Consider the following 15,876-nt stretch of genomic DNA (forward strand, 5'->3'; position numbering starts at 1 on the left):
GAGCAGTGAGAAAGGGACTCATGTCTGAGTATACCCTGCCACACCTATAGTGGCCAAAAACGATTTACAAAAAGGGGGTGGTGATGAACAGAGTGTCTGAGTTAAACAGACCACTCTTACCCAGTCCAAAGATCAGGGCTTGATCCATCACCGTTATTTATCTCACTGCCCCATCCCAGCTCAGAACCTGGCTATATGCAAATCAGTCTGTCCCTGGCCCAGTGTATCATGGGAACAGGGCAGACTAAACTACCAAGCCAATTCTTCACCAGAAAGGAGACAAGCTACCGTGGACCGGTTTCTGGCATTTCAGCCTTCTTCGGCCCGGCTTGCTTGAATCCTGATGGAGCAGTGAGAAAGGGACTCATGTCTGAGTATACCCTGCCACACCTATAGTGGCCAAAAACGATTTACAAAAAGGGGGTGGTGATGAACAGAGTGTCTGAGTTAAACAGACCACTCTTACCCAGTCCAAAGATCAGGGCTTGATCCATCACCGTTATTTATCTCACTGCCCCATCCCAGCTCAGAACCTGGCTATATGCAAATCAGTCTGTCCCTGGCCCAGTGCATCATGGGAACAGGGCAGACTAAACTACCAAGCTAATTCTTCACCAGAAAGGAGACAAGCTACCGGGGACCGGTTTCTGGCATTTCAGCCTTCTTCGGCCCGGCTTGCTTGAATCCTGATGGAGCAGTGAGAAAGGACTCATGTCTGAGTATACCCTGCCACACCTATAGTGGCCAAAAACGATTTACAAAAAGGGGGTGGTGATGAACAGAGTGTCTGAGTTAAACAGACCACTCTTACCCAGTCCAAAGATCAGGGCTTGATCCATCACCGTTATTTATCTCACTGCCCAATCCCAGCTCAGAACCTGGCTATATGCAAATCAGTCTGTCCCTGGCCCAGTGCATCATGGGAACAGGGCAGACTAAACTACCAAGCCAATTCTTCACCAGAAAGGAGACAAGCTACCGGGGACCGGTTTCTGGCATTTCAGCCTTCTTCGGCCCGGCTTGCTTGAATCCTGATGGAGCAGTGAGAAAGGGACTCATGTCTGAGTATACCCTGCCACACCTATAGTGGCCAAAAACGATTTACAAAAAGGGGGTGGTGATGAACAGAGTGTCTGAGTTAAACAGACCACTCTTACCCAGTCCAAAGATCAGGGCTTGATCCATCACCGTTATTTATCTCACTGCCCCATCCCAGCTCAGAACCTGGCTATATGCAAATCAGTCTGTCCCTGGCCCAGTGCATCATGGGAACAGGGCAGACTAAACTACCAAGCCAATTCTTCACCAGAAAGGAGACAAGCTACCGGGGACCGGTTTCTGGCATTTCAGCCTTCTTCGGCCCGGCTTGCTTGAATCCTGATGGAGCAGTGAGAAAGGGACTCATGTCTGAGTATACCCTGCCACACCTATAGTGGCCAAAAACGATTTACAAAAAGGGGGTGGTGATGAACAGAGTGTCTGAGTTAAACAGACCACTCTTACCCAGTCCAAAGATCAGGGCTTGATCCATCACCGTTATTTATCTCACTGCCCCATCCCAGCTCAGAACCTGGCTATATGCAAATCAGTCTGTCCCTGGCCCAGTGCATCATGGGAACAGGGCAGACTAAACTACCAAGCCAATTCTTCACCAGAAAGGAGACAAGCTACCGGGGACCGGTTTCTGGCATTTCAGCCTTCGCGTGGAAGGGTATTCTCAGATGTGAGACCCTTGCTCATTGCACCATCAGGATTCAAGCAAACCGGGCCGAAGACGGCTGTAATGCCAGAAACCGGTCCCCGGGAGCTTGTTTCCTTCCCAGTGTAAGAATTGGCTTTTGTAGTTTGGTTTGCCCTGTTCCCATCATGCACTGGGACAGGAACAGACTAATTTGCATACAGCCAGGTTCTGAAACTGGGATGGTGCAGTGAGCTAAAAAACGGTGTTGGATCTAGCCCTGATCTCTTGACTGGGTGAGAGCTTTCTGCTTAATTCAGAGACTCTGTCCCTCACCACCCCTTGTTGTAAATATTTTTGTCCACCCTAAGCGTGGAAGGGTATTCTCAGATGTGAGACCCTTGCTCATTGCACCATCAGGATTCAAGCAAACCGGGCCGAAGACGGCTGTAATGCCAGAAACCGGTCCCCGGGAGCTTGTTTCCTTCCCAGTGTAAGAATTGGCTTTTGTAGTTTGGTTTGCCCTGTTCCCATCATGCACTGGGACAGGAACAGACTAATTTGCATACAGCCAGGTTCTGAAACTGGGATGGTGCAGTGAGCTAAAAAACGGTGTTGGATCTAGCCCTGATCTCTTGACTGGGTGAGAGCTTTCTGCTTAATTCAGAGACTCTGTCCCTCACCACCCCTTGTTGTAAATATTTTTGTCCACCCTAAGCGTGGAAGGGTATTCTCAGATGTGAGACCCTTGCTCATTGCACCATCAGGATTCAAGCAAACCGGGCCGAAGACGGCTGTAATGCCAGAAACCGGTCGCCGGGAGCTTGTTTCCTTCCCAGTGTAAGAATTGGCTTTTGTAGTTTGGTTTGCCCTGTTCCCATCATGCACTGGGACAGAAACAGACTAATTTGCATACAGCCAGGTTCTGAAAGCGGGATGGTGCAGTGAGCTAAAAAACGGTGTTGGATCTAGCCCTGATCTCTTGACTGGGTGAGAGCTTTCTGCTTAATTCAGAGACTCTGTCCCTCACCACCCCTTGTTGTAAATATTTTTGTCCACCCTAAGCGTGGAAGGGTATTCTCAGATGTGAGACCCTTGCTCATTGCACCATCAGGATTCAAGCAAACGGGGCCGAAGACGGCTGTAATGCCAGAAACCGGTCCCCGGGAGCTTATTTCCTTCCCAGTGTAAGAATTGGCTTTTGTAGTTTGGTTTGCCCTGTTCCCATCATGCACTGGGACAGGAACAGACTAATTTGCATACAGCCAGGTTCTGAAACTGGGATGGTGCAGTGAGCTAAAAAACGGTGTTGGATCTAGCCCTGATCTCTTGACTGGGTGAGAGCTTTCTGCTTAATTCAGAGACTCTGTCCCTCACCACCCCTTGTTGTAAATATTTTTGTCCACCCTAAGCGTGGAAGGGTATTCTCAGATGTGAGACCCTTGCTCATTGCACCATCAGGATTCAAGCAAACCGGGCTGAAGACGGCTGTAATGCCAGAAACCGGTCCCCGGGAGCTTGTTTCCTTCCCAGTGTAAGAATTGGCTTTTGTAGTTTGGTTTGCCCTGTTCCCATCATGCACTGGGACAGGAACAGACTAATTTGCATACAGCCAGGTTCTGAAACTGGGATGGTGCAGTGAGCTAAAAAACGGTGTTGGATCTAGCCCTGATCTCTTGACTGGGTGAGAGCTTTCTGCTTAATTCAGAGACTCTGTCCCTCACCACCCCTTGTTGTAAATATTTTTGTCCACCCTAAGCGTGGAAGGGTATTCTCAGATGTGAGACCCTTGCTCATTGCACCATCAGGATTCAAGCAAACTGGGCCGAAGACGGCTGTAATGCCAGAAACCGGTCCCCGGGAGCTTGTTTCCTTCCCAGTGTAAGAATTGGCTTTTGTAGTTTGGTTTGCCCTGTTCCCATCATGCACTGGGACAGGAACAGACTAATTTGCATACAGCCAGGTTCTGAAACTGGGATGGTGCAGTGAGCTAAAATACGGTGTTGGATATAGCCCTGATCTCTTGACTGGGTGAGAGCTTTCTGCTTAATTCAGAGACTCTGTCCCTCACCACCCCTTGTTGTAAATATTTTTGTCCACCCTAAGCGTGGAAGGGTATTCTCAGATGTGAGACCCTTGCTCATTGCACCATCAGGATTCAAGCAAACCGGGCCGAAGACGGCTGTAATGCCAGAAACCGGTCCCCGGGAGCTTGTTTCCTTCCCAGTGTAAGAATTGGCTTTTGTAGTTTGGTTTGCCCTGTTCCCATCATGCACTGGGACAGGAACAGACTAATTTGCATACAGCCAGGTTCTGAAACTGGGATGGTGCAGTGAGCTAAAAAACGGTGTTGGATCTAGCACTGATCTCTTGACTGGGTGAGAGCTTTCTGCTTAATTCAGAGACTCTGTCCCTCACCACCCCTTGTTGTAAATATTTTTGTCCACCCTAAGCGTGGAAGGGTATTCTCAGATTTGAGACCCTTGCTCATTGCACCATCAGGATTCAAGCAAACCGGGCCGAAGACGGCTGTAATGCCAGAAACCGGTCCCCGGGAGCTTGTTTCCTTCCCAGTGTAAGAATTGGCTTTTGTAGTTTGGTTTGCCCTGTTCCCATCATGCACTGGGACAGGAACAGACTAATTTGCATACAGCCAGGTTCTGAAACTGTGATGGTGCAGTGAGCTAAAAAACGGTGTTGGATCTAGCCCTGATCTCTTGACTGGGTGAGAGCTTTCTGCTTAATTCAGAGACTCTGTCCCTCACCACCCCTTGTTGTAAATATTTTTGTCCACCCTAAGCGTGGAAGGGTATTCTCAGATGTGAGACCCTTGCTCATTGCACCATCAGGATTCAAGCAAACCGGGCCGAAGACGGCTGTAATGCCAGAAACCGGTCCCCGGGAGCTTGTTTCCTTCCCAGTGTAAGAATTGGCTTTTGTAGTTTGGTTTGCCCTGTTCCCATCATGCACTGGGACAGGAACAGACTAATTTGCATACAGCCAGGTTCTGAAACTGGGATGGTGCAGTGAGCTAAAAAACGGTGTTGGATCTAGCCCTGATCTCTTGACTGGGTGAGACCTTTCTGCTTAATTCAGAGACTCTGTCCCTCACCACCCCTTGTTGTAAATATTTTTGTCCACCCTAAGCGTGGAAGGGTATTCTCAGATGTGAGACCCTTGCTCATTGCACCATCAGGATTCAAGCAAACCGGGCCGAAGACGGCTGTAATGCCAGAAACCGGTCCCCGGGAGCTTGTTTCCTTCCCAGTGTAAGAATTGGCTTTTGTAGTTTGGTTTGCCCTGTTCCCATCATGCACTGGGACAGGAACAAACTAATTTGCATACAGCCAGGTTCTGAAACTGGGATGGTGCAGTGAGCTAAAAAACGGTGTTGGATCTAGCCCTGATCTCTTGACTGGGTGAGAGCTTTCTGCTTAATTCAGAGACTCTGTCCCTCACCACCCCTTGTTGTAAATATCAATTTTTCTACAGCACACTGTCAAATGTGAACTACCAACACCTTTTCACTTTCTCACACACATCTTTATTATTATCTTTAGTCAACTCAATCTCTATAGAAAAAAACATTCCTTCACTCAGACATAGATATCTTTGGCGAATATCTGTTCCAACAAGTAACCCTCAATAATTTATAGGCCTTCATCCTAAATGGCCTATTTTATATTACACTGTTTACAGTTGAAGTGTCTGATGTAATCAAATAGTATTGTGTTACTTAGTTTGCTATTCGATTCAAAAGATTCAAAAGCAGTGGACCAATATAGTATTCTTCGTATCCTTACAATTGTTTTGCTTATCAAACCTTGAAAACACTTATGGATGTGTGTTTCTTATTTTTGCATGATGCATGTATAATGTGTATCGAGTATAAAAGACTAAAAAAAACATTAAATGGAGAATGAATCTCCTTTTCTCTTTAAAAATATATGATTTATGCAAGTAACTTGATAGTCTTGGCAAAGTTCTAATTCAGTCCCACTTCTGAAAAACACGTTTTCATATATTAATTATCAACAGCGGAGTTTTCATGAATATTGGTTAAATTGATGTTCAAAGTGACCCTATTTCAGTCCGTATGATTCTACATATAAGGATTATGTGCTGAGCCAACCAGATTTCTGAGTTAACACCGATAAACATTGCTTTATTAATACTTTAAATTGCCCTGCTTAACTTTCATTTCGCATTTTCATTGGTTTATTTTGTAAAAATATTTGAACACGTCCGTGAAACAAATGCTAGCCTTCACACAAGTAATTTGGACAAAGCTAATTTAAAACGTAAACACGAACAACCTGCTGCCGAAGATAAAACCCGGATTACTGTTGATGATATAGTAGCTGCACGCTCAAGATTAGTTTGTTAATGTGTAACTTCCCATGAGACTAATTAAAAACTGTCTATAATAATTCAACAGAAAATCCCACTGATGTTCTTCTCTAACGTGCACCTTTCAATATATTGCCATTTCCTAGCATTTTGAATGGCGTGCGCAATTATAAACTGTGCCTGCTCTAGCAGTGTATACATATCCGCACTTAAGAGGAATATTGAATAATTCTGCATTATAAACTGATGTCCATACTAGCTGGAAATGGAGCCAAAATTCGTAAATATGACATCTTCCATTCCAAAAAACGCAAGCAATGTCTGCATTTTAAAGCAGAATGTGATTAGCAACGGCCCATGTCAAAAATCTGTCTTTATTGGCATTTATTTACCACCTTTGCCTCGTATTTATTTAGATTTTAATTTACTTCAATATAATTCCTAGTTCTGAATGCAGTTGATAATCTTACTTAATTCTGAAAGCTTTATTAGTGACTAAGATAACTTTGCTATTTTTTGAGAAGTGGCCTCATACTAGTTATACCATTAGGTTCAAATTTGCTAAAAGTATAGCAATGTTCACTTACCAGCAGCAGCAACAGGACGATATCAGGGTTATCACATGCACAAGCCACATGCATTGGAGTCCAAAAGTCCTCATCCTGATGATTTACATTTATCCCTCTGTCAATTAGAATTTCAGCAGTAAACACATTATCATAACGGGCACACTAAAAGACAAGAGAAACAAAGGGATAAGTCTCAGAGAAATCGTATGCACTAACAATAAACACACTTGAGGCTTCTGTATTTTTACTTGTTTCTTTTTTCTATTTTCTATTTTTAGTTTATCACACACAAACTCTTAATGGCAGACTATCCTGTTCCTGGAAATGTTAGCAATAACAATTCAGGCTGCATGATACAACATATTAGGAAACAGAATATAAGATAATTGTCTAAGAAAAGAGTACGAAAAAGTTATTAGAGCATGCAGACACTTTATGACTTTATATAATTTAGGGACATAGTGCAGGCCAAACTGAGGCTGTGTCTATACCCGTTGCTCCTCATTCCCAATTATTTTGCAGCGGGCTGTTGTAGGTTTCTAACTGGTAACTTAAAGAGACATAGATCACTACTCCAAGAGGCAAAACATTAAACTGACCTGTCAGAGAAGACACAGAAGAGAGTATAGAAGTCAAACTGTTTGTAAGCTGCTGTATTGAAGTGTAGGGAGAAGGTAACAACTCTGTTAATGGAGTAAATTTAATGAAAGCCTGACAGGAAAAAGAATGCAGTAGGTTGGTAATCAGTAACATATTTCAAAATGAGTCCAAGATTTTGTGACAGAAAGAGCATGTGACATTATAATGGAATTTGTATGGGACAGATGGGCCAGCCATGCCTTTTTTAAAAAAAGAGGAAACCTTCATTCTTGAAACAAATAGGTGTCATTGACTAATGATTGAATTACGTATGGTATTTTCTGTGGATGCTGTAGACTATGATGATTAAGCAGTACAAGGCGAAAAATAAGAAAGCAGAAATGTTTGTATAGGGGAGAGTGGAAATGTTTACAGTTTGGAGACAAGAGGATATATAGAAAAGCTGAGAATGGAAAGAGGATGGTTCAGGAGCCAAATGGTAGAATTCCAACAAACATGAAATGGGACATGGAGTAGCACACGCAAGGAAGTTCATAGAGTTGTGAAGATTTGGCTGGCCTTTAGAGAAAAGAGTTGTGAAGAAATGGGTGATTTGGTCATGAATATGTTAGAAAGACAAAGAACACTTTTAAGTTTAGGAACTAGATAGTAGTGGAAGTAGCTAACCAGTATTTGCAAGTTTAAGGCCTTGGTCATTTTATGACTGACTTTATGGTGCAAGCAACAATAGTAAAAATGTAGGTATTAGAGGGTGTGGCTAATTTACCATTTTTGAAGATATAAGTGCATGAAGTTTTTTTATTGCATGAGAAGAGAGTAATTTAAGTTTGAATCTGGTGGGTTGAAGGAGTGTCTGTTTGGATGGCATAAAAAGTACAAACATCAAGGTAATGGCAGGAGTTAATTTGGTCAAGAGGGTCAACAAGGGGTATGTAATGATGGGTAGAGTTTTAGAGAGTTCCTTCTAGACCCAAATGATTTTTGGAAACGGATTTAGTGGACCATATGTGATTGGGTGTTGCCATAGGTTTCATAACTGAATAACAGAGGATTAGACTTTTATATTTATGTGAAGGAAGACGTTATTTGAGAAGTATAATGATTACAGCTAACACTGTGTGCAGAAAAATAAGGCGAAATGTATTGTCCTGTCATAGTACACAGTTTCCTACTTCCATCATGGCTGCTGAGCTACAAAGTTGGTGATTGTTTATATGGCCGAGATACCCGCCACCCCCTCTCAACACAATCCCCAAGGATGGGACACCGGAAACGGTTCTGAACTTTTGGAAGACGGGAGGGAGTGACCCTCCCGGCCGTATTTATTAAAATATGAAACAAAATTAAAACATTAAAATAACAGTTTCATATTAATGTACAATTTCATTTCCACATTGCGATGTTTGGCTAACCTTAACATATTCTCTAATACAAAGGTTCTCCTAGCCGAACTAACATCCTACAAAACATTTAACTTGAAATTGTACATCCTAACGTTTAAGGGCCAACGGCAAGGTCGTAACCGGTGTCAGGATCCCTAAACCAGACATATCCCCCTCACTTGTGAGGGGCGACCGCACAGAGGTGTACCTCAAGTGCATTTACCAATTTCCCTTGACTTGACGGGGGCCCCAATAAACTCGACGCCATTTAAAGGTCGTCCGAGGACACGTGTGAGGTATCTAGAAGGTAGCGTAGACCCCCTCCCAAACCCCACACAACTTACCACATCTGCCGTCGCAGATGTCCTGGCCCCGGGAAATTCCCCAGGAGGGGGCTGTAGCCCCTCCTACCCAGGAAGGGGCCTTGACCGCCTTTCCTTTTCTTTCGGCGGCCCATCCTTAGAAGGTACCGCCTCCCCGTTGAGGGGCCAATGGCCACCTCCCTTGAGCGCTCCCATCCGTAATGGGTGACGCCCACCCATAGGGATCCTCCAATTACTGCTCACCGATCATGACCTTACCGCCCGACCAAAATAAATACGACAATTCTAACTAAACTACTAAATTTACTAAATTACTAAAAGACAGTAACAATTACCACTTATTAACAGGCATGATTACTGATCAGACTAGTGCATCATTACTTTATTTGCAAAACAAACTACAATTTGACCATTCTTTATTGCATATTCAAAGTTATCACGACAATCGTCACAACCTGAAAAAAAAAATTAGCGTTACCACATCAAACTTTATTCAAAACCACTTGCTGTCCTCAGGGGCCGGTGGGTGGGTCAAAATTGTCTCTTCGTTCCGTCTCGAGCTCACGTGCAGCGAGGAGGTGCAGCTTTAGAGCACAGGAACAAGAGGATGCTTTCTTGGCTTGTTGCTCCTTTTATCCGTCTTCGGGGTGGGCGTAAACCCGCCCCTGCCTGCCCCAAAGGGCGTGGCCGGCCGCGTCAGTGTCTAGGCCAGCCCACTCCAGGGCGGGAAAAGAGCGCGCCCCGGCTACGCCGCTTCGGGCATACCAGCCGAGACGCGCCTCCCACCCAAGATGGCTTCCCGGGGGGATCGTGGTACTCCGCCATACGTTCGGGGGGACCAAATGGTCACCCCTTTCCATATGGCCGAGATACCCGCCACCCCCTCTCAACACAATCCCCAAGGATGGGACACCGGAAACGGTTCTGAACTTTTGGAAGACGGGAGGGAGTGACCCTCCCGGCCGTATTTATTAAAATATGAAACAAAATTAAAACATTAAAATAACAGTTTCATATTAATGTACAATTTCATTTCCACATTGCGATGTTTGGCTAACCTTAACATATTCTCTAATACAAAGGTTCTCCTAGCCGAACTAACATCCTACAAAACATTTAACTTGAAATTGTACATCCTAACGTTTAAGGGCCAACGGCAAGGTCGTAACCGGTGTCAGGATCCCTAAACCAGACATATCCCCCTCACTTGTGAGGGGCGACCGCACAGAGGTGTACCTCAAGTGCATTTACCAATTTCCCTTGACTTGACGGGGGCCCCAATAAACTCGACGCCATTTAAAGGTCGTCCGAGGACACGTGTGAGGTATCTAGAAGGTAGCGTAGACCCCCTCCCAAACCCCACACAACTTACCACATCTGCCGTCGCAGATGTTCTGGCCCCGGGAAATTCCCCAGGAGGGGGCTGTAGCCCCTCCTACCCAGGAAGGGGCCTTGACCGCCTTTCCTTTTCTTTCGGCGGCCCATCCTTAGAAGGTACCGCCTCCCCGTTGAGGGGCCAATGGCCACCTCCCTTGAGCGCTCCCATCCGTAATGGGTGACGCCCACCCATAGGGATCCTCCAATTACTGCTCACCGATCATGACCTTACCGCCACAGGCCGGATAGTTGACCGGCTATCCGGACCCCCCACAACACTCCTGCCTAAAGGTCATGTATTAAAGTTTTCAACCAAGCTATCAGGTCTCCTATGAGTAACTCGTTCCCCATTCGAGACAAATGAACACCATCCCCCAAATACATACTGTCCCCTTTAATACAACCATGCGAAATAGAATGCAGTGTACTTGAACGGAAGAGTCTACTCACTTTATTATTAATTTTCCTTACTGAATGATTCAGAGCAGAGACCGAAAGAGCCCCCCGCCACACTTTCCGTGGGATCATATGGGACCATGCAATTGTGCACCCTGGAACTCTTCTCGCTAACCAACTTACCGTGGAAAGCATCGCCTCAAGAAGAAGTCGTCTACCAGTGGTCACCAAATCATTGCCCCCAAGATGCATTATGACTACAGACGGCGGTGACCTTGTCCGCCCTAACAAACCCTCGAAATATGATCGAAACTGGTCAATACAGAGCCCGCCCTTTCCGTAGAAGGACACACTGTACCCGTATTCCCCAGCCACGTGAATCATGTCACCTGCTTTGAATACGTCCGCGGCACGCCTCACGTATGAGTGGCCCACGACCCACACCTCCTTTTTCACAGCCGGTGATGTCTGACCGCTGGCCCGGTGTTGGGTCGACTGCACAGTTCCGCCCCGCCTCGTAAGCTCGCGCAACTGAAACCAAACAAAACAAGAAGCGTGAGTACATCATTACAGCTTCACAACATGTGCAACCGCACATACCTTTTATAACAATTCGAGGACCAACGCCCCACACGTTTTACTTGATCGACATTCAGACCCCTGGCTGTAGCCTCGGTAGCAGCCCCTATCCGAAAGGAATGGGTCCCAAACTCTCCGGGGTTCATGCCCGCGGCAGAAATCGACATCGCAAGCACCCGCTGAAACTGAAACCTCGTCAGTGGGGTGGCGTCAGCGTGTCTCAACAAGGTCCCCCCCCATGATGCCACCCTTTGCGCTAAATATTCCTCAACGCAACCCACCGGGCACATGGACGACCCGGGAATCCTTCGTATCATTATGCAGTCCCCCATCGAACCCTGATCGGTCTTGGACTTGACAAATGAGACAGTCATTGTCTCCCCCCTGACTTGGACGTGCTCTCGGCACAGTCCCCCCATGGTATCCTGCTTGTTCCTTGCCACTAGTTTGCTCACCCGCATAGCCCCATGGAATGCTAGCACAAAAGCGGCTCGGAATAACACTGCTTCATACTGGGATGAACAGGTTGCAGGAAGTACAGATAATAACAAAGCCAACCTATCCAGACCTATAGGGCGCCTTTCATCTACTCTGCGACCCTCAAGGCGTTGCCACCCACGTAGCGCTTTTTGCACAATGAAAGACGCAGTCGGGTCCTGGATCCCATGAGCCCTTGCCATAAAGGAAATGGCGGCCCGATGCCTCTGGGCCGTAGCCACCGATTTGCCTGCCTGATGTAGGGACAGCAGACAATCCACTACCAGTTCTTCCTGACCCCAAAGCTCCCTCCTAGCATCCCCCACAAAGGCCCAGTAGGATCGGAACGCCCCTTGGTATGCCTTCCTCGTCCTGGGTGCTAAACTCTCTCCCACGAGGTTCTGTAATTCGGGGCACCGAGAGACCAGAGAGCTTCGGGGAAGGGTGCCGCCACCGGGTCCGCTGTGGGCAGAAAACCCCAGAAGGCCTGCATACGAAAACGAGAAAGCGCATCAGCCGCTTTATTCATTACCCCTGGCACATGTCTAGCTTTGAATAGTACATTCAACTGCATACACAATAACACAATTTCTTTGAGCAATCTCAGAATCCATTTGCATCGTGCTGCCTGGCTGTTGATACACTCAACCACGGTCATGGTATCAGACCAAAACACCACAGAGTGATCTCTGAACCCTTCGGGCCAAGTTTTCAGGGCCACAAGAATGGGAAAAAGTTCCAAAAAGGCAATGTTACTCGTCAGTCCACACTCATGCCACCATAACGGCCATTTTTGAGCCGACCATCGTGTGCCGAATATGGCACCAAAACCAGTGCTCCCTGCCGAATCTGTCCACAGCCCCAGCTCCTCGGAGGACACCGCCGGTTTGTTCCAGACAATTCGACCATTGAAATCCGCCAGAAATGCCAACCAAATGCGCATGTCCTGACGAACCTCTGCCGATAACCGTGTGCGATGATGACCCTCCTTCAGGCCGACCATGGCTTGAGCGATCGAGCGGGAAAAGGGGCGGGCCATCGGCATGACTCTCAGGGCAAAATTCAGCTGTCTCACCAATTGTTGCAACTGATGCAGCCTGACCTTGGACTCGCTAATACAAGCTTCCAGGGCAGCCCTGAATCTTATCACCTTCTCTTTAGGTAATCTAAAAGAACCTTCCACAGAGTCGAGTTCGATCCCCAGGAACTCGAGGCAGGTCGATGGACCCACAGTCTTACCTGGTGCCAATGGCACACCGAAATGCTTCATTAAAATACAAAATTCATTCAAAGCCTGTCCACATTCGGGACCCCCGGCCGCCCCCAGAAATAAAAAATCATCGAGATAATGCATGACATGCTGTAAACCCGTCTTCCTTGTGAAGACCCATTGCAGAAAACAACTGAACTGTTCAAAATATGCACAAGAAATAGAGCAACCCATTGGCATACATCTATCCATGTAATACTGACCCTGAAACATGAAACCAAGGAGACGCTGATCGTCTGGGTGTACCGGGAGCAACCGGAACGCTGACTCAATATCTGACTTTGGCATCAGCGCCCCGGGCCCTAGGCGATTCAACATGGCCACGGCCTCATCGAAAGATGCGTACCGCACCGAACACACATCCGGGTCTATTGCATCATTTACGGACAGACCACGTGGGGCTGATAAGTTATGTATCAGTCGGAACTCACCCGGGTCCTTCTTAGGGACCACCCCCAAAGGAGAACAAACAAAGTTAGCACACGGTGGCTCATCAAATGGACCGGCGACTCGACCTCGAGTAACCTCTTTCCCAATCTTTTCCTGTACCACGGTCGTATGTTGCAAGACCGATATTTGATTTTTACATTTTCTTACGCCCCGAAACTCCCCCACTGGGATGCGGAAACCATATGAAAACCCGTTCCTCAACACCCCAGCGGAAGAGTGATCCGGGTATTCGCTGAGCCAAGGAATCATTGCCATGGTATCAACCGGAGTAGGTAAAGGCGCCCCTCGGACTATTTTAGACCTGTTTGGCGCCTCCTCTCCCCCCGTTATCACCCGTTTTGGCTCTGCACATGGACTCCGGATGGGATGGCTGCCCACACCCTCCACATTCGTGACGGAATTTACATGACCCCTGGGGCCTCGTACATTTACCTCTATTGAAGTTCCAACAAATCCCCCTTTTACCTGTGTTGCCGTTCGGCCTCGAGTTGTATTCGTTACCTGTACCTGATCGAAAGGGGGTCCCGGCATATTGGCGGGAGGATTCACCCCCGCTACTCCCTACTAATGGCACTTTTAACATACCAGTACTCTCCATTTTTGACCATGAAACAGAATCGTAACAATCCCAAGTTAAGTTTTTATCGTGTTCCTTTGCTTTCCTAAAAATATTATCGTAACAGAACCACTGATTGCCCCCATATGATACGGAATATTCCATGATCCGTGTCTGGTATATCGGCAATTCGGACAGCAACTCAGGTCTACGTTCGCCCACGATGGAGGTAAAAATTCCCCACGCCTTCCCCCAAGTGCCAATGTTTTCATCAACTTTAAAGGCGGCCATTTTTGCGCGCCAAACACTCGAATGCATGAGCTCCTTTTGGCTCTTAACATGCTCCATCTCATAATGATCGGTAAGCAACGAGAAGATGTTTACATACTCATCTGCCCATATCTTCTCCTTAATAGCCAGAGGGAGATGTTGACCCAACTTTTCCCTTCGTGAAGGTGCAGACTCGTCCCTCGCAATCGGCAATGGCCGCTTACCTGAACCGGAAGCTGTAACTGCGGCTGGACCTGTTCCTGGTGCTTTTTCTACTGCCGCAGCCGGCGTGATAACTGGCGATGATGCCTTCGCCGCCTCCCTAGTCTCACGCAGTTGCTTCATCAACACCCGTGCGTCGTCAGCCGTGGCGCCCTCGCTTTCTTTTCCCAACCACGCTGCCAATTGTGCTGCCAGCTCGGGCGGCATATCCCCCCCGGACACGGGGGTGATCACCACGGGAATCGGATTCCCCTCTGCCGGCACCGGAGTTGGCTCTTCGAGTGGGGCACGGGGAACCGGGATGTCCCCCCCAGCTGCTCCCCTTCTGGGCCTCTTGCCTTTTCCTCCCGGAGCAGTTCCTGCCAAGGGTCGTTTCGGTCCCTCTTCCCCGTCTCTATCCGCCATCCGTTTCTTCAGATCGGTCACTTCTTTCATGAGTAAACGCAGCATCTGGTCGGTAGTCATTCGCTTTCCGACTTTCTTAGGCATTCTCCGACAGAGTATCTGTAAGACAAAAAGAAAGATTACCACGCTCAAAAATTGTCTCTTCGTTCCGTCTCGAGCTCACGTGCAGCGAGGAGGTGCAGCTTTAGAGCACAGGAACAAGAGGATGCTTTCTTGGCTTGTTGCTCCTTTTATCCGTCTTCGGGGCGAGCGTAAACCCGCCCCTGCCTGCCCCAAAGGGCGTGGCCGGCCGCGTCAGTGTCTAGGCCAGCCCACTCCAGGGCGGGAAAAGAGCGCGCCCCGGCTACGCCGCTTCGGGCATACCAGCCGAGACGCGCCTCCCGCCCAAGATGGCTTCCCGGGGGGATCGTGGTACTCCGCCATACGTTCGGGGGGACCGAATGGTCGCCCCTTTCCATTTTATCTGTTATCTAGCCATTTGCCTAAGCAGAAGTCAAAGAGGTGAAATAGTTAGGCCTTTGCCTGGGTGGATCACTCATCATCATGCTTGGTATATCTGATATGCATATGGTTGGTTGGATGCTTCCAGTACAATATTTTTAGGTTCACAGGTTGCAGACTTCCCCCAATGGACAGGTTTTTTCATAGTCTGAAATCTGATACTGTGAAAGTGGTGGAGAAGAAGGGGATACCGGCAACTTACTGTCGTGGAAAACCTTGCTGGAACTGTAGTTCAGCTACTTGCCTCATCCCATCACCAGCGAAGAATCATTTCTTGATGGAAACATCTCTTGGGTCAGCCTTGCAGAGCCCAATGTTGAGGAGGCGATCTTTGGAATCACAAAGCCCTGATTAAATCATGCCACAACTTATTTGCTTGTTCTTTTCTCTTTAAGTCTTTCTTGTCTTTTCAGAATTTAAGAGATTTTATATGCCTTGTGTGGGATGACCTAGTAAGCATTCTCAGTTGGT

At 47.3% G+C, this 15,876-nt stretch overlaps 1 protein-coding gene across 1 annotated transcript in view; it reads right to left on the minus strand.

Moving 5' to 3' along the window:
* The window catches only part of MYO16 (myosin XVI), a 2,821,299-nt gene that overhangs the window by 2,223,200 nt on the left and 582,223 nt on the right, over nt 1-15,876 (minus strand). The window contains exon 4 of the mRNA XM_086934162.1: nt 6,616-6,759. Within this exon, the coding sequence (XP_086790288.1) occupies nt 6,616-6,759 (144 nt within the window). The remainder of the gene's footprint in view (nt 1-6,615; nt 6,760-15,876) is intronic.

This window comes from Lissotriton vulgaris, chromosome 8 (genome assembly GCF_964263255.1).
Source record: "Lissotriton vulgaris chromosome 8, aLisVul1.2, whole genome shotgun sequence".
Classification (NCBI taxonomy): Eukaryota; Metazoa; Chordata; class Amphibia; order Caudata; family Salamandridae; genus Lissotriton; species Lissotriton vulgaris.